The 25,337-nt window shown below is 48.1% G+C and overlaps 2 protein-coding genes across 2 annotated transcripts in view; one reads left to right on the forward strand and one right to left on the reverse strand.

The window, feature by feature from the left end:
• On the reverse strand, positions 1 to 936 carry LOC104473396 (olfactory receptor 6Y1). Its single transcript, XM_010119316.1, has one exon. It carries the CDS (start codon positions 934 to 936, stop codon positions 1 to 3), a length of 936 nt encoding a protein of 311 aa, XP_010117618.1.
• Positions 937 to 3,141: 2,205 nt separating this feature from the next.
• Positions 3,142 to 25,337, forward strand: part of LOC147597856 (protein NDRG2-like) — a gene marked incomplete at its 3' end in the record, with an annotated part of 100,024 nt that continues 77,828 nt past the window's right edge. Inside the window, exon 1 of the mRNA XM_086766655.1 lies at positions 3,142 to 3,182. Coding sequence (XP_086622781.1) covers positions 3,142 to 3,182 — 41 coding nt within the window. The remainder of the gene's footprint in view (positions 3,183 to 25,337) is intronic.

Raw genomic sequence — 25,337 nt, forward strand, 5'->3', positions numbered from 1 at the left:
TTAGATGTGTCTTGTGCAAGTAAGTGTCTTCCTCAGGGCAAATCTGACTTCTTTGTTTCTAAGACAGTATATGAGAGGATTCAGAAGTGGCACAACTATTGTGTACAAGACTGATACCAGCTTGTTAGCACGGTAGGCATACATGACTTTAGGGTGGGCATAAGTGAAAAGAGTGGTGGAGTAGAACAATATCACTACAGTCAAGTGAGAGCTGCAGGTGGAAAAGGCCTTTTGCCTCCCCTGAGAAGAAGGCATCTTCAACACAGTGAACATGATGCAAATATAGGAGGTGACCACAGTACACAAAGGCACCATGATGACCATCAGGGCCAAGATGAAGTCCACTAGCTCAGCCGAAGAGGAATCGCTGCAGGAGATACTCAGTAAGGGTGAAATATCACAGAAATAGTGGTTGATTTCATCTACATCACAGAATGAGAGCTGGGCTATAAAGCTCAGCTTGATGGAAGAAGTGATCAAACCACACATCCAACAGCCAGCTGTCAGCTGAGCACAGAACTGATGATTCATGATGAGCGAATACTGGAGGGGTTTACATATGGCCAAGAAGCGGTCATAGGCCATAACAGCTAACAGAATATACTCAGTACAAACAAAAGTCACAAAGAAATACAACTGTGTCATGCACCCCTGGAATGAAATATGTTTGTCTTGAGAGAGGAAATCTATGAGCATCTTTGGCTCAATGACAGAAACATACCAGATCTCTAAGACAGACAGATTTCCTAGGAAGAAGTACATGGGTTTTTGCAGACTGCGGTTAGTTCGAATGATGAGAATTATAAGGAAGTTTTCCAACACAGTTAATAAATAAGCCAGAAGTAAAGCAGAGAAGAAGAGCAGCTGCAGTTCAGCAGTGGTGGGAAAACCCAGGAGAATGAAATACATGATACGGGTTTCGTTCCTCCCACCCATTCTGTAGGGGACAGATGAACCTTATGCACCTGAAATAAATTAATACAATGAAACCTAACCAGACAGGCTTAAATTCATGGCAATATGTTACACCACCACTTAAGACACCATAAAAGTTCAGACACTTTGTTGCTGGATTTCTAGAAATTAATCATCTGAAATGTATCTACTCAATTCAGAATTTTTCATTCTAAAAATGTAAACAAGCTTTATATTTATGCTTCATGGAGATAAATAGGCACTGCCAGTCCAATCTCATCTAAGACACAAGTCTAAAATAAGCCGGATGAATCATGCTATCATATTGTCCATCCAATATAAAGAAATGTTAGTTTATGAATTTACAGATAGACATTTACATTGCCAATGTTTTAGTTTCTACATCTATATATTTCTAAAGTTATACTATGTATATCCCATGAGCTGTGAGGGAAAGTACCACAAGAATATATACAATCTGATTTTAAAAACCTCCAAACACATCTGAAGGACCCCAGTAGAGGTTTCTATGGCTAGCTCTGAAAAGACTTATATCTACTTATAACTTATTGAGATACAAAGGAACACATAGCATCCCAGATACAGCATAATTGCAAGCTAATTATTGTTCTGGGTTCAGTTTGTAGCTAGTGCAGATTGTTCCTTCAAAAATAAGAATGCCTTAGTCCGTGCTATTAAAAACAAAACTGTTCTCAACCTTCTGTAGTGGGAATTCAGGGTGGAATCCACTGCCTTAGTTCATCCTGGACATAGGATCAATAGGGAACAGACAAAGTGTAGACTGTTGTGTCAGTTGCATGATTTCTACCAATGCAGATAAATCAACCACTTTATTTACTGTCAGTGTCTCAAGAGATTTGACCTAGAAATTATAGACAGTCTCCCAGTGGAAGGAATCACAGAAAGAGGAGGGATGTTATTGTTTCCTCTGTGATTCCATACAGAGTAGAAGTAAGAAACTCTGAAAGTTTCTAAATTTTATCTGAGACACTGAACAATGAAATAACACCAGCTACAGTAGACAGTAGCTGATGTCTACTGATTTTTTTTATAGAGCAGAGGAAAAAAAAAAACCACACCCAAAAAACAAAACCAAAAAGTCCTTAAGCAAAGCATATGGCAGTCATTTACCAAAGACTAAACTAGAAAAATGTTGTAGTGTCCTAAAACTAAATTCAGAGCCCTAACTTGTAATCAGTTTTGGAGCAAGTAGTTTCTCCTGGAGTTACACTGGAGTTACTTTTATAGCTTTCAAGTCTATTGATAGCTTTGCTATATATTTTCTGAACAGTACAGTACAGTACAAATACCATGTTAAAAGGATTCCTCCAGTAGTTTGAAATACTTCTATTAGATAGACTGAATCAGCTTCTCAAGTTGCCTGATCTACTTATCTCCATTGATGACACTGACGCATGCAAACTCTGTTCAGTAACAGAGTACCTGATTTTAGTAATCACAGTTATGTATAATAATTATCAACTAAAACCTCAGCTTCACAATGGAGTTTTATACATATATTTCCATTTAGGTTTATGTTAGCTATAGGATTCATTTGTCCCAGTTTCCACACTTAATACATAAATATTTAAGACTGAGTTCAAATGCCTGAACACAGCAGTCTAATGCCATTTGTGATGTTCTCAATTCTTACTGGCTTCCACTTAAAGGAGTCCCAAACAGTAGAGGCAAAGTAGAAAGCACACTCAGTAGGCAGTTAATTGATTTGCTCATCTGGATAACTATTTGGACTCTCTTTATTGTACTGAGTTGGACTGTGCTCGTACAACTGCAACTAAAAGCCTCAGTACACATGTAAACATGCACATTACATGTGTCTGCATCTACACTGGACACCCCTTAAATTAGGCTAGACCAATCCTGCTCCTGTCATCAGGACCGTACAGTGAAAGCCCTGGATCAGGTAACTATTTGTTGCTGTCAAGTGGGATTCTGTATGCTCTGTTGTATCCAAATCATCTCCAATGGGCCAGCAAATACTCTGCAAGACCTACAGAAGGCCTTTTTGGAGCACTAGCTGAAAACCAAAAAGGATACTTTAAAGCATGTAGCATAATATGCAGAACTGGGGCAAAGGAACCCTGGTATGGAAATACAGAATTTTCAGAATGGAGATAACCACATAATTCAGTTAGACTGAGAATCCGTTGTGGCAGTCTTGATAAAAAGGACCTGAGAGTTACGATGGATGCCAAACAGAAAAACAAGCAGCAGTCACTCTTATTGTAAATAAGGCAAGCTGTATTCTGGACTACCATAAAAGTAGTATGACTAGTAAATGGAAGGATGTAAAGGTTTCCCACTACAGAGTGCTCACATAGTCACACCTGGAATACTGTGTTCAATTTCGAGCACCCTGGCTCAGCTTGGGCCAAGAGAAGCTGGAGAGTCCAGCAGAGGCCTACCAGTGTGGTCAACAGTGGGCTGCAGCACAGATACTAAGAATAGGGCTGATGTTTTGTCTGGGGAGGAGAAGGCTAAGAGCTGAACTAATGGCAGTCTGCAGCAACTTGAAAAGGAGTTACAAGGATGGCAAGGTGAACCCAGTTGTGGGTTCTGCCTTTATTTTGCCTTTAATAGGCAGATCAGTTATCCTCAGGGCACTTTATGCCCTAATCTGAAAGTCTGGGATGCCAGGCCGAATACACCCCCTGTGGTACAGGTGGAGACAGTTAGAGAGTTCCTTCTCCATCTGGACTGCCACAACTCCATGGGACCGGACGGGCTCCATCCTAGGGTGCTAAGGGAGTTGGTGGGGGTGATTGCCGAGCCGCTCTCAGCCATCTACCAGCACTCCTGGTTATCTGGGGAGGTCCCGGAGGATTGGAGGCTTGCCGATGTGACTCCCATCTACAAGAAGGGCCGTAAGGAGGATCCGAGGAACTACAGGCCTGTCAGCCTGACCTCAGTACCCAGGAAAGTTATGGAGCAAATCATCTTGGGTGAGATCACTCGGCATATGAGTAGCATCCAGGGGATCAGGCCCAGCCAGCACGGGTTCACGAAAGGCAGGTCGTGCTTGACCAACCTCATTTCCTTTTACGACTGGGTGACCAGACTGGTGGATGAGGGAAAGGCTGTTGATGTGGTCTACCTGGACTTCAGCAAAGCCTTTGACACGGTCTCTCACAGTATTCTCCTAGGGAAACTGGCTGCCCGTGGACTGGGTAGGTATACCCTTCTTTGGATAAAGAACTGGCTAGGGAGCCAGTAGGTAGTAGTTAATGGAGTCAAGTCCAGCTGGCAGCCTGTTACAAGTGGTGTCCCCCAGGGGTCGGTACTTCGGCCCATCTTGTTCAATATCTTTATTGATGACCTAGACGAGGGGATTGAGTGTACCCTCAGTAAGTTTGCAGATGACACCAAGTTGGGTGGCGGTGTTGATCTGCCTGAGGGTAGGGAGGCCCTTCAGAGGGATCTGGATAGGCTGGATCACTGGGCTGAGCTGAATGGGATGAGGTTCAACAAGGCCAAATGTCAGGTCCTGCATTTTGGCCACAATAACCCCATGCAGCGCTATAGGCTCGGAGCTGAGTGGCTGGAGGACTGTGAAGAGAGAAGGGACCTGGGGGTGTTGGTTGATGCTCAGCTGAACATGAGCCGACAGTGTGCCCAGGTGGCCAAGAGGGCCAACGACATCCTGGCCTGCATTAGAAATAGTGTGGCCAGCAGGAGCAGGGAGGTAATCATCCCCCTGTATTCGGCGCTGGTGAGGCCGCACCTCGAGTATTGTGTTCAGTTTTGGGCCCCTCACTACAAGTTCGTGATTTTTAGGGGTTTTCTTTTCAGTGGGCGTTTGTTTGCGGTTGATTGTAAACGTTGTAGCGCTGTCAGGGAAATCGCTGATCCCAAATATCTGTGGTGCTGTAGATGCACTGTGAATGGCCAGTGAGGAGTAGCAAGAGCTTGAGTTGCTGGCACTTTTGGTGTGGGAGCAATCGTCCGACGTTCGTGATTTTTAGGGGATTTTCTTTTCTGGAAGGCCATGTGCATTTGAGGGTAAATGTCGAAGCACTGTTTGTCAGGGAAAGCCCGGAGCTCCAATGTCTGTGGTGCTGTAGATGCGGCGTCAACGGCCGGTGATGAGCAGCAACAGCTTGAGTTGGTGGCACTTTCGGTGTGGGAGGAATCGTCCGATGTTTGTGATTTTTAGGGTTTTTTTTCTTCAGTGGGCATCCGTTTGCATTTGATTGTAAGGGTCGTAGCGCTGTTCGTCAGGGAAAGCCCGGACCCCCAATGTCTGTGGTGCTGTATTTGTGCTGTGAATGGCCAGTGAAGAGCAGCAAGAGCTTGAGTTGCTGGCACTTTCGGTGTGGGAGCAATCGTGCGACATTCGTGATTTTTTGGGTTTTTTTTCCGTGGGCATCCCTTTGCAGTTGATGTTAAACATTGAAGCGCTGTTCGTCAGGGAAAGCCCAGATCCCAAATATCTGTTGTGCTGTAGATGCACTGTGAATGACCGGTGAGGAGCAGCAAGAGGTTTAGTTGCTGGCACTTTCGGTGTGGGAGTAATCATGAAACGTTCGTCATTTTTAGGGTTTATATGCATTGAGCACTTCCATGCAGTTGATGGTACAGGTTGAAACGCTGTTCGTCAAGGAAAGTCCGCAGCCCCAATATCTGTGGTCCTGTGGATGCACTGTGAATGGCTGGTGAGGAGCAGCAAGAGCTTCAGTTACTGGCAGTTTTGGTGTGGGAGCAATCATCCAACGTTCGTGATTTTTAGGGGTTCTTTTGCAGTGGGCGCTTCCGTGCAGTTGATGGTAAATATTGAAGCTCTGTTCGTCAGGGAATGCCCGGAGCCCCAATGTCTGTGGTGTAGTAGTTGCGCTGTTAATGGCCGGTGAGGATCAGGAAGAGCTTGAGTTGCTGGCACTTTTGGTGTGGGGACAATCGTCCGATGTTCATGAGCTTCAGGGTTTTTTTCAAGTGGGCGCCCATGTGCGGTTGATGGTAAATGTCGAAGCACTGTTCGTCAGGGAAAACCCGGAGCCCCAATGTCTGTGGTGCTGTAGATGCGGCGTCAACGGCTGGTGAGGAGCAGCAAGAGCTTTACTTGCTGGCACTTTCGGTGTGGGAGCAATCGTGCAACGTTCGTGATTTTTAGGGTTTATATTCATTGAGCACTTCCGTGCAGTTGACAGTACAGGTCGAAGCGCTGTTCGTCAGGGAATGTCCGGAGCCCCAATATCTGTAGTCCTGTAGATGCACTGTGAATGGCTGGTGAGGGGCAGCAAGAGCTTGAGTTGCTGGCACTTTCGGTGTGGGAGCAATCATCCGACGTTCGTGATTTTTAGGGTTTTTTTTCCAGTGGTCGCTTCCATGCAGTTGATGTTAGACGTCGAAGCGCTGTTCGTCAGGGAAAGCCTGGAGCCCCAATGTCTGTGGTGCCGTAGATGCGGCGTCAACAGCCGGTGAGGAGCAGGAAGAGCTTGAGTTGCTGACACTTTTGGTGTGGGAGAAAAGGTCCGACGTTCGTGATTCTTGGGGCTTTTTTTTTATGTGGGCTCCTATGTGCAGTTGTTGGTAAACGTCGAAACTGTGTTCGTCAGGGACAGCCCGGACCCCCAATGTCTGTGGTGCTGTAGATGCGCTGTGAATGGCCGGTGAGGAGCAGCAAGAGCTTGACTTGCTGGTTCTTTTCATGTGGGAGTAATCGTCCGACGTTTGTTACCTCTTCCTCTGGTGGCTTTCCAAAATCTTTCCCTTCTGGCCAGTCTGTAATTACTTCTAATATGCCTGGGCGATTGGGGTTTCCTATTCGGGCCCACTGTGTGAGCAGTGCAACCCACTTGCTCCATGTAGCATCCGTTGTATGATGCGCAGAGGGGACCCTTCCTTTGAACATCCAGCCCAGCTCTGGCAGTCGGGGTGCCAAGAGGAGCTGTGCTTCAGTACCAATCACTTCTGAAGCAGCTCGAACTCCTTCGTATGCTGACAGGATTTCTTTTTCGGTTGGAGTATAGCAGGCTTCAGATCCTTTATATCCCCGGCTCCAAAACCCAAGGGGTCGACCACGGGTTTCCCCTGGTGCTTTCTGCCAGTGACTCCAGGTAGGGCCATTCTCCCCAGCTGCGGTGTAGAGCACATTTCTTACCTCTTGCCCTGTCCGGACTGGCCCAAGAGCCACCGCATGAACAATTTCTTGTTTAATTTGTTCAAAAGCCTGCTGTTGTTCAGGGCCTCATTTAAAATCATTCTTCTTTCAGGTGACTTTATACAGAGGGCTTACAATCATACTATAATTTGGAATATGCATCCTCCAGAAACCCACAACGCCCAGGAAAGCTTGCGTTTCCTTTTTGTCAGTCGGTGCAGCCATAGCTGTTATTTTTTTGACTATATCTATTGGAATCTGACAACACCCATCTTGCCATTTTATCCCCAAAAACTGTATCTCGTATTGTATTGTGTTTGGGATTTTTAAGGTTTATTCTCAGAGGGCTGCCATGTTGAGGTGGTGGCAAACGGCAGAGTCCTTATGGTCTACAAAATCCCGGAGTACCAATGTTTCTCGGCCTGGAGATGCGGTGAAAGAGGCGGTGAGGAGCAGCAAGATCTGTTAGAGCTGCCACTTCTGGTGTTGGAGCCATCGTCAGATGTTTGTGTTTTTAAAGTTTTTTTTCTGTCTCGGCAGCCAGCTCTAGGTGATAATAAACATTGTGGTCCTAGTGGTCTAGGAAAGACTGAATCCTCATTGTTTCTAGGCATGTAAATGAAGTGGGAAGACCCTGTGAGGAGCAGCAAGATCTTTCAGAGCTGGCATTCTGGTGTGGGATTTGTCATCCGACCTTTGTGATTTTAAAGATTTTTTTTCTCACTGGGCAGCCAGCTCTAGGTGATGGTAAACATTCGGTCCTGGTGGTCTATGAAAGCCCAGAGCCCTGTGTTTGCAGGCCTGTAGATGTGTTGGCAAGAGCCGGTAAGGAGCAGCAAGAGCTTTCAGAGCTGCCAATTCTGCAGTGGGATCTATCGTCCAACAGTCGTGATTTTAAAGATTTTTGGTCACTGGGCGGCAAGCTCTAGGTGATTGTAAATGCCGGAGTCCTGGTGGTGCATAAAAGCCTACTACCCCATTGTTTGTGGCAATGTAGAATGCAGCGGAAAGAGCCAGTTAGGAGCAGCAAGAGCTTTCAGAACTGACACTTGTAGTGTCACTTCTCACTCTCAAGATTTTTGATGACTGGGCGGCCAGCTGTAGGTGGTGGTAAATGTCACCGGCTCTTGTCAATGCATCTACAGGCCCATGAACACCGGGGCTCCAGGCTTTCCTGGACGACCATAACTCTGACATTTGCTAACTCTGACTAATTCAACCTGGCAGCACTGTGAGTATAAATCTAAAAAATTCTGAACGTCAGACGATTGCTCCAACAGCAGAATCTATGAAAGCTCTTGCTGCTCCTCATTATCTATGGCGACGTCATTTACATGCAGATAAACACTGGGCTACGGGCTTTCCTAGACCACCAGGACTGCAATGTTCGCCACCATGTAGACCTGGCCACCCAGTGAGCCAAAATCTGTATAAATTATTAAGGTCAGACGATAGATCCCACACCAGAAGTGCCATCTCTGAAAGCTCTTGCTGCTCCTGGGCAGCCGGGTGCACATGGTGGCGAACATCGGAGTCCTATTCGTCTAGGAAAGCCCGCATCTCCGGTTTTCGAGGAACTATGATGCGGTGGTCACAGTCGTTGAGAAGCAGCAAGAGCTTTCAGAACTGGCACTTCTGGTGTTGGAACAATCATCTAATGTCTAGGATTCTTAACATTTATTGTCAGAGGGCTGCTGGGTTGAAATTATGGAAAACGTCGGAGTCCTGGTGGTCTAGGAAAGCTTAAAAATCCCCAATGTCAGGCGATTGCTCCGGGCTTCCCTAGGCCAACAGGACTCTGACATTTGCCACTAAGTCAACCTGGCAGCCCTCTGAGAATAAATCTTAAAAATCCCGAAAGTCAGACAATTACTCCAACACCGGAAGTGCCTGCTCTAAAAGTTCTTGCTGCTCCTCACCGACTCTTCCCACCACATCTACAGGCTCAGAAACATTGAGTCTCTGGGCTTTCCTCCACCACCAGGACTCTGACACTTACCATCACCTAGAGCTGCTGCACAGTGAGAAATAAATCTTAAAAATCACGAACGTCAGACGATTGCTCCAACACCAAAAGTGCCACCTCTGAAAGTTTACTGGTGTACGTGGTGGCAAAAGTCAGAGTCCTGATTGTCTAGGAAAGAACGGAGCCCCACTGTTGCTGGGCTTGTAGATGCGGTGGCAAGAGCCACTGAGGGGTTTTCAGAGCTGGCACTTCTGGTGTGGGATCTATCATCCAACGTTCATGATATATAAGAGTGTTTTCACTGGGCGGCCATAAGTACACCGTGGTAAACGTTGGAGTGCTGGTGTTCTAGGAAATCTCGCAGTCCCAATATTTGTGAGCCTGTAGATGCGGTGGCAAGAGCCGGGCAGGAGAAGCAAGAGCTTTCAGAAATGTCACTTCTGGTGTGGGAGCAGTCTTCTGACGTTTGTGATTTTTAAGATTTTTTTCAAAAGGGACTGCTGAGTTGAGGTGATGGTAGACGTCGGAGTCCTGGTGCCCCAGAAAATGCCGGATCCCCAATGTTTGTGAGCCTGTAGATGTGGTGCCTAGAGCTGGTGAGAAGCAGCAAGACATTCCAGAGCTGACACTTCTGGTGTGGGAGCAGCTGTCCGACGTTCATCATTTTTAAGCTGTGGTTTAACACTAGTCGGACAGCTCGAGCTGGTGTTAAACGTAGGAGTCCTGGTGGTCTAGGAAATCCCGGAGCCCCAATGTTTCCTGGCCTGTAGATTTTTTTTACCACCCTGTCCTGGTGGTCTAGGAAAGCCCGGAGCCCCAGAGTTTGGAGCCTGTATGTGTGGTAGCAAGAGCCGGTGAGGAGCAGCAAGGGTATTCAGAGCTGGTCACCATGTAACAAAAGGTTCAGGATTTTTAAGATTTTTTCCCACTGAGCAGTAGGGACTGTTTCTCACTCCTTACAAATGAGTCCTTCATCAGGAAAAGAAAAAAAAACAGACTTCCTCTTCCATTAATTGTTTCTCTAAGCTATATGTGTACGTGACTATGTTTTATAACTGTATTCTTGTCCTGGTTCTGGCTAGGATAGAGTTAATATTTACCTGAGCTGGGTGGAGTACTGAAGCTGGTAGCCCCTATGGCTGGGATAGTTAACTAATCAGCTAACTGCTGGGGCTCAGTATGTAAGTGAGGAGGGTGGTGAAAGGAGCCTCCTGCTGCTTGGAAGAACCTAGGTGTGGAGATTTGTTGTAAACCATTGTACTGTATTTGTATTCCATCACTGTTTTGTTTTCTTCTGTCATTACTGTTAAATTTACTTTTTGTTCAATCTCAACCCACGGGTTTGGTTTTTTTCCTGGTTTTCTTTTGTTTACCAAATCTCCCCCTGTTCTCTTGGAGGGTGGGGGGGGAGTGAGAGAGAGACTGCGTAGTCTGGTCCCGATCGGGGCTGAACTACAACAATTCTTTAAGTGCATACATATATAGTTGTGATTAACTTATTGTCCCCTATATCAATCCCCCCTTTTTATCACACTAAGTAAATTCTTTTACTTAAACAGTTTCCCTGAATGATATGAAGCATCATACATGGTTTTGTTTAGTGACGGGGGGGCCTAAGGTGGTAGCTTCTGTAGGAAACTGCTAGAAGTCGCTCCCCTTTCTTCAGTGGACTCAGCGGGGCCTAGGGCGGACCCGCTGCTGGCCAAGGCCGAGCCGATTGGTAGCAGAATGTTCTGTGATAACGCCTCTGCGATAACATATTTAAGAAGGGGAAAACAGAAAAAAAAAAAAACAGGGAAGAGAAGATGTGAAGAAGCTGAGCGTGGGGAGGCGCAGCCCTCATGGGCCTTGCAGGCCTCACCCTCTGGCCTCTCGCCAGGCAGCTGACTGGGCCCGAATTGGTCCGGCCCGGCTGCAAGAAGTGGAGAGGAGAGGAGAAGTGAATAAGATGTAAAAAGGATCCTGAGAGACATCTGCCAGCCTGTTGTGAGGAACGGCTGCAGACGCCAAGGTCAGTGAAGGAGGAGGGGGAGGAGTAATGCGGCTCCTGGCCAAGATTCCCCTGCAGCCTGTGGTGACGACCATGGTGGAGCAGGTTGTCCCCCGGCAGCCCATGGAGGTCCACGGAGGAGCAGAGATCCACTTGGAGCCCATGAAGGATCCCGTACTGGGGGAGGTGGATGCCTGAAGGCAGCTGTGGCCCATGGAGGGCCCGCTGGGACAGCCGTTCTGGAGAGACTGCACCCCGTGGAAGAGATGACCCATGCCGGAGCAGTTTCAGGAAGGACTATGGCGTACGGGTGGGACCCCACAACAGAGCAGGGGAGGAATGTGAGGAGTTCTTCCCCCGACCATGAAGCAGCAGCGTAAAACAACGCGTGATGAACTGACCGCAATCCCCATTCCCTCTTCCCCCTCCTGTGCCACTCGGGGGGGGAAGGTAGTAGAGATAATGTTAAGCTTGGGAAGAGGGAGGGGTGGAGGGAGGTTATCTTGTTCCCTGTCTCATTATCTTGCTGTTTGTAGTAATAAATGAATAGTGTTCCCCAAGAGGAGTCTGTTTTGCCCATGATGGTAACTTTAAGGATTTCTCCCTGCCCAGGAAGACACCAGACATCCGCATTTTTAGTGCCTCACCACCCCGGACAGCTTGGAAAATTGATTGTTGCTGCAATCACCCAGTCTTTACAGAGACTTTTAACTTCTCTGTATCATTTGTCCCACCAGCACTTTTCATCCAAAACGGTTAAAAGTCGACCTCCAACTGACGAACAGCCGATGATCGCAGCCACACGCGAGCTGGCCGCACTCGGAGCTTTCGCGGCTCTGCTCTCGCTCTTTCCCGCAGAGCTCCGTGGATCTGGAAGAGGAGGCTCCCTGCCTTTGCTGCAAAACTCGAACCGCGAAAGCCGCAATGATCTTTGTCCAAGCTGCGCAGAAGAAACAAGGCACTAAACCGGCAAATGTCTAGCTAATCTCCCACGTGAAAAGGGTCAGCAAGGAAAGCTCTTGCTGCTCTTCACTCGCTCTTGCTAACAGCCCAGAAGCATTGCGACGCTTCTCTGGATGATTTGCCCACCAACACTTCACATCAGCTAAAGCCGGCTGCCCGGAGGAAAAGAGGCTAGGAAAGATCGTAGAAGGCACGGTTGTTGCCGCACGAGAAGTGCCTGCTCCGGAGGCTTCTTGCGAGCAGCGCTAAAGGCACGCGAACATCGCCTCTCTGTGCTTTCCTGAACAGCTTGCGCTGGGACAGTTACAGCCGTGTTTTCCAAGCAGTCCGGGGTGCTGAGGCACTAGAAGTGTGGATGTGTGGCGACTGTCCAAGACGAGAACCGGCTGCTCTGAAAGCCCTTCCTGCTCTTCACGTACGCTTTCTAGCAGCTCTACGGACACACACACGTCAGCCTCTTCACTGTCCTACACAGCTAGCACGCTGGCAGTTACCGTCAACTTGGAAGCAGCCGCGCAGAAGGCAGTCGCCCTCCAACCGGCGAACAGCGCATCATCACGGCTACACGCGAGCTGGCCGCACTCGGAGCTTTCGCGGCTCTTCTCTCGCTCTTTCCCGCAGAGCTCCGGCGATGCACAACTCGAACCGCGAAAGCCGCAATGAGCTTTGTGCAAGCTGCGCAGAAGAAACAAGGCACTAAACCGGCAAATGTCTAGCTAATCTCCCACGTGAAAAGGGTCAGCAAGGAAAGCTCTTGCTGCTCTTCACTCGCTCTTGCTAACAGCCCAGAAGCATTGCGACGCTTCTCTGGATGATTTGCCCACCAACACTTCACATCAGCTAAAGCCGGCTGCCCGGAGGAAAAGAGGCTAGGAAAGATCGTAGAAGGCACGGTTGTTGCCGCACGAGAAGTGCCTGCTCCGGAGGCTTCTTGCGAGCAGCGCTAAAAGCACACGAACATCGCATTTCTGTGCTTTCCTGAACAGCTTGCGCTGGGACAGTTACAGCCGTGTTTTGCAAGCTGTCCGGGGTTCTGAGGCACTAAAAGTGCGGATGTGTGGCGACTGTCCAAGACGAGAACCGGCTGCTCTGAAAGCCCTTCCTGCTCTTCACGTACGCTTTCTAGCAGCTCTACGGACACACACACGTCAGCCTCTTCACTGTCCTACACAGCTAGCACGCTGGCAGTTACCGTCAACTTGGAACCAGCCGCACAGAAGGATGTCAGACAATTACTCCAACACCGGAAGTGCCTGCTCTAAAAGTTCTTGCTGCTCCTCACCGACTCTTCCCACCACATCTACAGGCTCAGAAACATTGAGTCTCTGGGCTTTCCTCCACCACCAGGACTCTGACACTTACCATCACCTAGAGCTGCTGCACAGTGAGAAATAAATCTTAAAAATCACTAACTCAGACGATTGCTTTAACACCAAAAGTGCCACCTCTGAAAGTTTACTGGTGTACATGGTGGCAAAAGTCAGAGTCCTGATTGTCTAGGAAAGAACGGAGCCCCACTGTTGCTGGGCTTGTAGATGCGGTGGCAAGAGCCACTGAGGGGTTTTCAGAGCTGGCACTTCTGGTGTGGGATCTATCATCCAACGTTCATGATATATAAGAGTGTTTTCACTGGGCGGCCATAAGTACACCGTGGTAAACGTTGGAGTGCTGGTGTTCTAGGAAATCTCGCAGTCCCAATATTTGTGAGCCTGTAGATGCGGTGGCAAGAGCCGGGCAGGAGAAGCAAGAGCTTTCAAAATTGTCACTTCTGGTGTGGGAGCAGTCTTCTGACGTTTGTGATTTTTAAGATTTTTTTCAAAAGGGACTGCTGAGTTGAGGTGATGGTAGACGTCGGAGTCCTGGTGCCCCAGAAAATGCCGGATCCCCAATGTTTGTGAGCCTGTAGATGTGGTGCCTAGAGCTGGTGAGAAGCAGCAAGACATTCCAGAGCTGACACTTCTGGTGTGGGAGCAGCTGTCTGACATTCACCATTTTTAAGCTGTGGTTTAACACTAGGCGGACAGCTCGAGCTGGTGTTAAATGTCGGAGTCCTGGTGGTCTAGGAAATCCCGGAGCCCCAATGTTTCCTGGCCTGTAGATTTTTTTTATGCCTGTAGATCTTTACCACCCTGTCCTGGTGGTCTAGGAAAGCCCGGAGCCCCAGAGTTTGGAGCCTGTATGTGTGGTAGCAAGAGCCGGTGAGGAGCAGCAAGGGTATTCAGAGCTGGTCACCATGTAACAAAAGGTTCAGGATTTTTAAGATTTTTTCCCACTGAGCAGTAGGGACTGTTTCTCACTCCTTACAAATGAGTCCTTCGTCAGGAAAAGAAAAAAAAAACAGACTTCCTCTTCCATTAATTGTTTCTCTAAGCTATATGGGTACGTGACTATGTTTTATAACTGTATTCTTGTCTGGTTCTGGCTAGGATAGAGTTAATATTTACCTGAGCTGGGTGGAGTACTGAAGCTGGTAGCCCCTATGGCTGGGATAGTTAACTAATTAGCTAACTGCTGGGGCTCAGTATGTAAGTGAGGAGGGTGGTGAAAGGAGCCTCCTGCTACGTGGAAGAAACTAGGTGTGGAGATTTGTTGTAAGCCATTATACTATATTTGTATTCCATCACTGTTTTGTTTTCTTCTGTCATTACTGTTAAATTTACTTTTTGTTCAATCTCAACCCACGGGTTTGGTTTTTTTCCTGGTTTTCTTTTGTTTACCAAATCTCCCCCTGTTCTCTTGGAGGGTGGGGGGGGAGTGAGAGAGAGACTGCGTAGTCTGGTCCCGATCGGGGCTGAACTACAACAATTCTTTAAGAGCATACATATATAGTTGTGATTAACTTATTGTCCCCTATATCAATCCCCCCTTTTTATCACACTAAGTAAATTCTTTTACTTAAACAGTTTCCCTGAATGATATGAAGCATCATACATGGTTTTGTTTAGTGACGGGGGGGCCTAAGGTGGTAGCTTCTGTAGGAAACTGCTAGAAGTCGCTCCCCTTTGTTCAGTGGACTCGGCCGGGCCTAGAGCGGACCCGCTGCTGGCCAAGGCCAAGCCAATTGGTAGCAGAATGTCCCATGAGAATGCCTCTGTGATAACGTATTCAAATAGGGGAAAACAGAAAAAAAAAAAAAAGGGAGAGATGTGAAGCAGCTGAGCGGGGGGCAGAGGCACAGAGGGGGAGGCGCAGGCCTTATGGGCCTTGCAGGCCTCACCCTCTGGCCTCTCGCCAAGCGGCTGACTGGGCCCGAATTGGTCCAGCCCGGCTGCAGGAAGTGGAGAGGAGAGGAGAAGTGAATAAGATGTAAAAAGGATCCTGAGAGACATCTACCAGCCTGTTGTGAGGAACGGCTGCAGATGCCCAGGTCAGTTCAGAAGGAGTGGGAGGAGTAATGTGGCTCCTGGCCAAGATTCCCCTGCAGCCTGTGGTGACGACCATGGTGGAGCAGGTTGTCCCCCTGCAGCCCATGGAGGTCCACGGAGGGGCAGAGATCCACTTGGAGCCCGTGAAGGATCCCGTACTGGGGGAGGTGGATGCCTGAAGGCAGCTGTGGCCCATGGAGGGCCCTCTGGGACAGCTGTTCTGGAGAGACTGCACCCCGTGGAAGAGATGACCCATGCCGGAGCAGTTTCAGGAAGGACTGTGGCGTACGGGTGGGACCCCACAACAGAGCAGGGGAGGAATGTGAGGAGTTCTTCCCCCAACCATGAAGCAGCAGCGTAAAACAACGCGTGATGAACTGACCGCAATCCCCATTCCCTCTTCCCTGTGGCCACTCGGGGGGGGAAGGTAGTAGAGATAATGTTAAGCTTGGGAAGAGGGAGGGGTGGAGGGAGGTTATCTTGTTCTCTGTCTCATTATCTTGCTGTTTGTAGTAATAAATGAATAGTTTTCCCCAAGAGGAGTCTGTTTTGCCCGTGACGGTAAATTTAAGGATTTCTCCCTGTCCTTATCTCAAACCTCGAGCCGTTTTTCCTTATATTATCTCCCCCTGTTCTCTCGGAGGGTGGGAGGAGTGAGAGAGAGACTGCGTAGTCTGGTCCTGATCGGGGCTGAACTACGGCAGTGTTACTTTCTTAAACATTCTCCAAACCCATAGGTACAGCACAATAGTTAATATTAATAAAACTCCTAAGCTAATCAATAAGATCACAACGGGGCGCACCATAGTATTAAGGATCCCTGTTGCCTCTGTCCCAGCCCCACTCATGCCCTGAGTACATTTCCATTTTGTGCATAACCACAGTGGCCAAGTTTAAGCCCGACCGTTTAAAAGGTGGTCCCATGCTTCCTGTAAACCCAAGGGAGGCGTGAGACCACGGCCATTTGGTGTCCTTTTGATTACAAGTTAGTGGTAAGATGCAGGAAAATATTGTAAGCCCAATCACAATTCCAATTAAACAATTGGTCATTTTAGGATTTAGTTGGTCTAGTGGATTAGTACAGCTACTTCTGTAGATAATGTACTGCCTTTGGTGACCTGCTAAAATGGGTTTTATATTTCCTATAATAAAATGACAAATAAGATATAAACTGCACCGATGACAGATTTGGGCGAGATTAGTTACTGGCCGGTCCCGGTTTCTTTGTCCGGTATCGTTTGCTGTGGTGTCCCTCCGGTTCACTACTGCTTTTGGCTCACTTACTTGTTACCCACATTGTTCCCGCCCTTATCCGTTCGAACGAGTTTAAGTCTCAAGTCTTCGTTGTTGTCTGGAGTTACTTTCCACAAGGTTGCAGAGGCTCTCTTGATCCGAGTATGGTGTATCCAGGAGTTCTGTCCCTTTACCTTAATTGCCGTGTAGGTGGAGAGGAGGACTTGAAAAGGTCCGGCCCACTGTGGTTCCAGAGTTTTTTCTGTAAGAGACTTAACATATACATAGTCCCCTGGTTGTATATCGTGAACAGGCCCATCCAGACCCCTACGACGTGTTCCCATTGCATGTTTTTCAATTCTTTTTAATTGTTTGTTTAGTGCCACCATATAGGAGGTCATTATTTCTTCACCAATTTGTGAAGACGTTCCCTTTTGTACCCCATAGGGTCGTCCATATAGAATTTCGAATGGACTAAGCCCTTCTCTTGCTCTTGGTCTGGTTCGTATTCGTATAAGAGCTAATGGTAAAGTTAGATTAGTTTCCTGACCCAACTTGACAATCTGTTGTTTGATTGGGTGATTCATTTTCTCCACCTGGCCACTTGATTGTGGTCGGTAAGAGGTATGTAATTGCCACTCTATCCCTAGATGGTGGCTAATTGCTTGTACTATTCTGGACACAAAATGTGGTCCTCTATCCGATGACATTACTGCTGCGACTCCAAACCTAGGTACTATTTCCTGGAGCAGTATTTTGGTTACTTCCCAGGCTTTAGCAGTTCCGCACGGGAAAGCTTCTGGCCAGCCTGAAAAGGTATCCGTAAGTACTAATAAGTATCGATACCCCCCTTTTCTAGGGAGTTCTGAGAAATCAATCTGCCAACGTTGTCCCGGACCATTCCCCTTTCCGATTTTTTCAAGTTTCGGCCCTTTTACAACTTTAGGATTAGTCTGGAGACAAAGATCACATTGTTGAGTTACTTGTCTAGCGGTAGTGTCTAAGTTTCACGCTATTATGTTCCTGATGAGATCTTTATATAGGGCTTCTGCCCCCCCTCCCCCCAGTGTCTTTTTCTATGTTCTTCTCGGACTACTGACCATATCATGTAGGAGGGAATTACTACCCTCCCGTGTGAGGGGTAGTAATTGGCCCACCCTTCCTCATTATATGACCCCTTTAGATCATTAATAAGTTTGCCGACTTCCTTTGTGTATTCTGGTTTACCTTCTAGAAATACCTGTCCATCAGGTATTAGCGCACCCTCTACCTTGATTGTTTCTCTAGCTGCTTGTTTTGCTTCCCTATCTGCCAGCTCATTTCCTCTTTTCAATTCTGTGCTCACTTTCTGGTGTGCTTTAATATGCATAATTGCCACCTTTTTGGGAAGCTGGACTGCATTCAGGATTTTCAAAATCCCTTCTGCGTGTTTGATGGTTTTTCCATGAGAATTTAACAGTCCTCTTTCCTTCCATATTGCTCCATGGGCATGTACCACCCCAAAGGCATATTTAGGGTCAGTCCAAATGTTTACAGTCCTTCCCTGGGCTCTCTCCAGGGCTCAGGTAAGGGCTATGATCTCGGCCTTTTGGGCTGAGACGTCGGCTGATAGTGGCCTGGACTCTATCACCTTTTCAAAAGTGGTAACAGCATATCCGGAATGTCGCCTTCCATTTAACATATAGCTGCTTCCATCGGTGAACCAATGTTCGGCTCCATCGACAGGGACACCTTTAAGATCCGTTCGACTAGAATACATGGTTTCAATTGTTTCCAAGCAGTCATGACTCACCGGCTCCCCGATGTTCCCATCAAGGAATGAGGCCGGATTGATGATGTTTGTGGTCACGATTTCAACATCATCCTGTTCAACCATTATAGCTTGATATTTCAGGAACCTTTGTGGGGAAAGCCAATGCCCTCCTTTTGCTTCAAGGACCGCAGATACAGTCTGGGAAACTAGGACAGTCATTTTCTGGCCTAGAGTGAACTTTCAGGCTTCTTGAATGTTTAGAATGACAGCTGCTACTGCTCTCAGACAGCTGGGCCACTGTCGTAGTTCAGCCCCGATCGGGACCAGACTACACAGTCTCTCTCTCGCTCCCCCCACCCTCCGAGAGAATAGGAGGAGATGATATAAGAAAAACGGCTCGAGGTTTGAGATAAGGACGGGAAGAAATTTGTAAAGTTACCGTTACAGGCAAAACAGACTCGACTTGGCGAAAAACACTCATTTATTTCTAAAACTAGCAGGAGAATGAGACAGGGAACAAGATAACCTCCCCCCACCCCTCCCTCTTCCCGGGCTTAACATTATCTCTACTACATTCCCCTCCCGAGCGGCATGGAGGGGGGAGTCGGGGGCGGGGGGGGGGAATGGGGGTCGCAGTCAGTTCGTCACGCGTTGTTTTACGCCTCTGTGTCATCGTCGGGGGAAGAACTCCTTGCATTCCTCCTCTGCTCCAGCATGGGGTCCCTCCCACGTCCACAGTCCTCCGTGAAACTGCTCCGGCGTGGGTCATCTCTTCCACGGGGTGCAGTCCCTCTAGAACAGCTGTCCCAGCGGGCCCTCCACGGGCCACAGCCTCCTTCAGGCCTCCACCTGCTCCGGCGTGGGGTCCTCCACGGGCTGCAGGTGGATCTCTGCCCCTCTGTGGACCTCCATGGGCTGCAGGGGGACAACCTGCTCCACCATGGTCGTCACCACGAGTTGCAGAGGAATCTTGGCCAGGAGCCGCATTACTCCTCCCCCTCCTCCTTCACTGACCTTGGCGTCTGCAGCCGTTCCTCACAACAGGCTGGCAGACGCCTCTCAGGACCCTTTTTACATCTCATTCACTTCAACTGCTCCTCTCCACTTCTTGCAGCCAGGCCGGGCCGAGTTGGGCCCAGTCGGCTGCCCGGCGGGAGGCCAGAGGGTGAGGCCTGCAAGGCCCACAAGGCTCGCGCTTCCCCCTCTCTGCCCCCCGCTCAGCTGCTTCACATCTCTCCCTTTTTTTTTTTTTTCCTGTTTTCCCCTATTTAAATACGTTATCGCAGAGGTGTTATCACGGGACATTCTGCTACCAATTGGCTTGGCCTTGGCCAGCAGCGGGTCCGCTCTAGGCCCGGCCAAGTCCACTGAACAAAGGGGAGCGACTTCTAGCAGTTTCCTACAGAAGCTGCCACCTTAGGCCCCCCCCCACTAACAAAACCAGAACAGCCACCCTTTCGCAGCGGCATCCAGCTGTTTGGAGAAGTATGCTACCGCCCGTCTGTATGGTCCCAAATCTTGTGCCAATATTCCTAGTGCCATTCCTTGTTTTTCATGGGAAAATAGAAAAAATGGCTTCCTCACATCAGGAAGTCCCAATGCTGATGCCGACATCAGGGCTTTCTTCAGCTGATGGAAGGCTCGATCTGACTCAGCATCCCACTGGAGATCCTTTTGGTTAGCTGCTATCAGGGAATAGAGTGGCTTAACAGGCAGACCATAATCACATATCCAAAGTTGGCACCACCCGTCATTCCTAAGAATGTCCGTAGTTCCTTTATAGTTTGTGGTCGGGGGCTTTGGCATATGGCCTCTTTCCGGGCTTGTCCTAGGATCCGTTGTCCGGCACTGATCTCGTACCCCAGGTACGTGACCTGGGGTTGTAACAACGCCTGTGCCTTTTTCTTAGAAACCCGATATCCCTGTAGTCCCAGGAAATTTAACAGACTCACGGTCCAAATGACACAGGATTCTTTGGTTCTGGTTGCAATAAGAAGGTCGTCTACATATTGTAACACCTTCCCTTCTTCTGATGGTGGTTCCCATGATTCCAAGTCCTTTGCTAGCTGATTCCCCAAAATTGTGGGGCTATTTTTAAAACCCTGCAGCAACACCGTCCATGTGAGCCGGGTCTTTCGACCACTTTTGGGATTTTCCCATTCGAAAGCAAAAATTTTCTGGCTGGCTTCATGGAGAGGGAGGCAAAAGAAAGCATCTTTTAAATCTAGGACCGTAAACCAAGCTAAATCAGGTTTTAGCATGGTTAATAGGGTATAGGGGTTAGCTACCACAGCTCCTCTGTTATTTTGTTGATGGCTCTTAAGTCTTGAACTATCCTATAGGACCCATCAGGTTTCTTAACTGGAAGTACAGGTGTATTGAATTCTGACTCACATTCTTTTAGTAGTCTTAGTTCTATGAACCGCTCTACGACAGGACAAATTCCTTCCCTATCTTCCCTTTTCAGTGGGCAAAATGTGGGATTTTGGTGTGAAATGGGGGGATTTGGGGCAAAATGTGGGAATTTTGGTGTGAAATGGGGGAATTTGGGGCAAAATGTGGGATTTTGGTGAAAAATGGGGGAATTTGGGGCAAAAAAGCGGGATTTGGGGCAAAAATGCTGGAATTTGGGCGAAAAATGGGGGATTTTGGGGGCAAAATGTGGGATTTTGGTGTGAAATGTGGGAGTTTTGGGCAAAAATGCGGCATTTGGGGGCGAAACGGGGGAATTTGGGGGGAAATCGCGGGATTTTGGGGCAACAATGTGGGATTTTGGTGCGAAATGGGGGAATTTGGGGCAAAAATGTGGGAATTATGGTGCGAAATGGGGGAATTTGGGGCAAAAATGCGAGATTTGGGGGGCAAAATGGGGGAATTTGGGGGGAAATTCCTGGATTTTGGGGGAAAATGTGGGCTTTTGGTGTGAAATGCGGGAATTTGGGGCAAAAGTGCGGGATTTGGGGGGCGAAACGGGGGAATTTGGGGGAAATCACGGGATTTTGGGGGCAAAATGTGCGATTTTGGTGCGAAATGGGGGAATTTGGGGCAAAAATGCGAGATCTGGGGGGCAAAATGGGGGAATTTGGGGCAAAAATGCAGGATTTGGGGGGCGAAACGGGGGAATTTGGGGGAAATCACGGGATTTTGGGGGCAAAATGTGGGATTTTGGTGCGAAATGGGGGAATTTGGGGCAAGAATGGGGGATTTTGGGGGCAAAATGTGGGAATTTGGGGTGAAATCCCGGGATTTTGGGGGCAAAATGTGGGTTTTTGGTGTGAAATGTGCGAGTTTTGGGCAAAAATGCGGCATTTGGGGGCGAAACGGGGGAATTTGGGTGGAAATCGCAGGATTTTGGGGCAACAATGTGGGATTTTGTTGCGAAATGGGGGAATTTGGGGCAAAATGTGGTAATTTTGGTGCGAAATGGGGGAATTTGGGGCAAAAATGCGGGATTTGGGGCAAAAAAGCGGGAATTTGGGGGAAAAATGGGGGATTTTGGGGGCAAAATGTGGGATTTTGGTGTATAATGCGGGATTTTGGTGTGAAATGGGGAGATTGGGGGGAAATTGCGGGAATTTGGGGCAAAAATGCGGGATTTTGTAGGCAAAATGGGGGAATTTGGGGAAATCACAGCATTTTGGGAGCAAAATGTGGGATTTTGGTGCGAAATGCGGGAATTTGGGGGAAAAATGGGGGATTTTGGGGGCAAAATGGGGGATTTTGGTGTAAAATGCGGGAATTTGGGGCAAAAATGTGGGATTTTGGGGGCAAAATGGGGGAATTTGGGGAGAAATTGTGGGATTTTGGGGGCAAAATGTGGGATTTCGGTGTGAAATGGGGGGATTTGGGGCAAAATGTGGGAATTTTGGTGCGAAATGTGGGAATTTGGGGCAAAAAAGCGGGATTTGGGGCTAAAATGCGGGAATTTGGGGCAAAAATATGGGATTTTGGGGGCAAAATGTGCGATTTTGGTGTGAAATGTGGGAATTTTGGGCAAAAATGCAGCATTTGGGGGCGAAACGGGGGAATTTGGGGGGAAATCACGGGATTTTGGGGCAACAATGTGGGATTTTGGTGCGAAATGGGGGAATTTGGGGCAAAATGTGGGAATTTTGGTGCGAAATGGGGGAATTTGGGGCAAAAATGCAAGATTTGGGGCAAAAAAGCGGGAATTTGGGGGAAAAATGGGGGATTTTGGGGGCAAAATCTGGGATTTTGGTGTAAAATGCGGGAATTTGGCGCAAGAATGGGGGATTTTAGGGGCAAAATGGGGGAATTTGGGGGGAAATTGCGGGATTTTGGGGGCAAAATGTGGGATTTTGGTGTGAAATGGGGGAATTTGGGGCAAAAATGCGGGATTTGGGGGGCAAAATGGGGGAATTTGGGGAAATCACAGCATTTCGGGAGCAAAATGTGGGATTTTGGTGCGAAATGTGGGAATTTGGGGGAAAAATGGGGGATTTTGGGGGCAAAATGTGGGATTTTGGTGTGAAATGCAGGAATTTGGGGCAAAATGTGGGAATTTTGGTGCGAAATGCGGGAATTTGGGGCAAAAATGCGGGATTTGGGTGGTGAAACGGGGGAATTTGGGGGAAATCACGGGATTTTGAGTGCAAAATGTGGGATTTTGGTGCGAAATGGGGGAATTTGGGGCAAAATGGGGGAATTTGGGGCAAAATGTGGGAATTTGGGGCAAAAATGGGGGAATTTGGGGCAAAAATGCGGGATTTGGGGCAAAAATGCTGGAATTTGGGCGAAAAATGGGGGATTTTGGGAGCAAAATGTGGGATTTTGGTGTGAAATGTGGGAGTTTTGGGCAAAAATGCGGCATTTGGGGGCGAAACGGGGGAATTTGGGGGGAAATTCCGGGATTTTGGGGCAACAATGTGGGATTTTGGTGCGAAATGGGGGAATTTGGGGCAAAAATGTGGGAATTTTGGTGCGAAATGGGGGAATTTGGGGCAAAAGTGCGAGATTTGGGGGGCAAAATGGGGGAATTTGGGGGGAAATTCCTGGATTTTGGGGCAAAATGTGGGCTTTTGGTGTGAAATGCCAGATTTTGGGGCAAAAATGCGGGATTTGGGGGGCGAAACGGGGGAATTTGGTGCGAAATGGGGGAATTTGGGGCAAGAATGGGGGATTTTGGTGCAAAATGGGGGAATTTGGGGCAAAAAAGCGGGATTTGGGGCTAAAATGGGGGAATTTGGGGCAAAAATGGGGGATTTTGGGGGCAAAATGTGCGATTTTGGTGTAAAATGTGGGAATTTTGGGCAAAAATGCAGCATTTGGGGGCGAAACGGGGGAATTTGGGGGGAAATCACGGGATTTTGGGGCAACAATGTGGGATTTTGGTGCGAAATGGGGGAATTTGGGGCAAAATGTGGGAATTATGGTGGAAAATGGGGGAATTTGGGGCAAAAATGCGGGATTTGGGGGGCAAAATGGGGGAATATGGGGAAATCACAGATTTTGGGAGCAAAATGTGGGATTTTGGTGCGAAATGTGGGAATTTTGGGCAAAAATGCGGCATTTGGGGGCAAAACGGGGGAATTTGGGGGGGAAATCGCGGGATTTTGGGGGCAAAATGTGGGATTTTGGTGCGAAATGGGGGAATTTGGGGCAAAAATGCGGGATTTGGGGTAAAAAAGCGGGAATTTGGGGGAAAAATGGGGGATTTTGGGGGCAAAATGTGGGATTTTGGTGTGAAATGGGGGAATTTGGGGCAAAAATGTGGGATTTGGGGGGCAAAATGGGGGAATTTGGGGAAATCACAGCATTTTGGGAGCAAAATGTGGGATTTTGGTGCGAAATGCGGGAATTTTGGGGAAAAATGGGGGATTTTGGGGGCAAAATGTGGGATTTTGGTGTAAAATGGGGGGATTTGGGGCAAAATGTGGGATTTGGGGGGCAAAATGGGGGAATTTGGGGGGAAATTCCGGGATTTTGGGGCAAAATGTGGGCTTTTGGTGTGAAATGCGGGAATTTGGGGCAAAAATGCGGGATTTGGGGGGTGAAACGGGGGAATTTGGGGGAAATCACGGGATTTTGGGGGCAAAATGTGGGATTTTGGTGCGAAATGGGGAATTTGGGGCAAAATGGTTGGAATTTGGGGCAAAAATGTGGGAATTTGGGGCAAAAATGCGGGATGTGGGGCAAAAATGGGAGATTTTGGGGGCAAAATGTGGGCTTTTGGTGTGAAATGTGGGAATTTGGGGCAAAATGTGGGAATTTTGGTGTAAAATGTGGGAATTTGGGGCAAAAATGCGGGAATTTGGGGCAAAAATGCGGGATTTGGGGGGCAAAATGGGGGAATTTGGGGAAATCACAGGATTTTGGGAGCAAAATGTGGGATTTTGGTGCGAAATGCGGGAATTTGGGGCAAGAATGGGGGATTTTGGGGGCAAATTGTGGGACTTTGGGGTGAAATCCCGGGATTTCGGGGGCAAAATGTGGGATTTTGATGTGAAATGGGGGAATTTGGGGCAAAATGTGGGATTTTGGTGAAAAATGGGGGAATTTGGGGCAAAAAAGCAGGATTTGGGGCAAAAATGCAGGAATTTGGGTGAAAAATGGGGGATTTTGGGGGTAAAATGTGGGATTTTGGTGCGAAATGTGGGAGTTTTGGGCAAAAATGCGGCATTTGGGGGCGAAACGGGGGAATTTGGGGGGAAATCGCGGGATTTTGGGGCAAAATGTGGGATTTTGGTGTGAAATGGTGGAATTTGGGGCAAAAATGCGGGATTTGGGGGGCGAAACGGGGGAATTTGGGGGAAATCACGGGATTTTGGGGGCAAAATGTGGGATTTTGGTGCGAAATGGGGGAATTTGGGGCAAAAATGCGAGATTTGGGGGGCAAAATGGGGGAATTTGGGGCAAAAATGCGGGATTTGGGGGGCGAAACGGGGGAATTTGGGGGAAATCACGGGATTTTGGGGGCAAAAATGTGGGATTTTGGTGCGAAATGGGGGAATTTGGGGCAAGAATGGGGGATTTTGGGGGCAAAATGTGGGAAT

Source organism: Chlamydotis macqueenii, chromosome 25 (genome assembly GCF_036417535.1).
Source record: "Chlamydotis macqueenii isolate bChlMac1 chromosome 25, bChlMac1.mat, whole genome shotgun sequence".
NCBI classification, from domain to species: Eukaryota; Metazoa; Chordata; class Aves; order Otidiformes; family Otididae; genus Chlamydotis; species Chlamydotis macqueenii.

Excerpts from the sequence above, each read along its gene's own strand:
- LOC104473396 (XM_010119316.1), bottom strand. The coding sequence starts at position 936 with ATGGGTGGGAGGAACGAAACCCGTATCATGTATTTCATTCTCCTGGGT.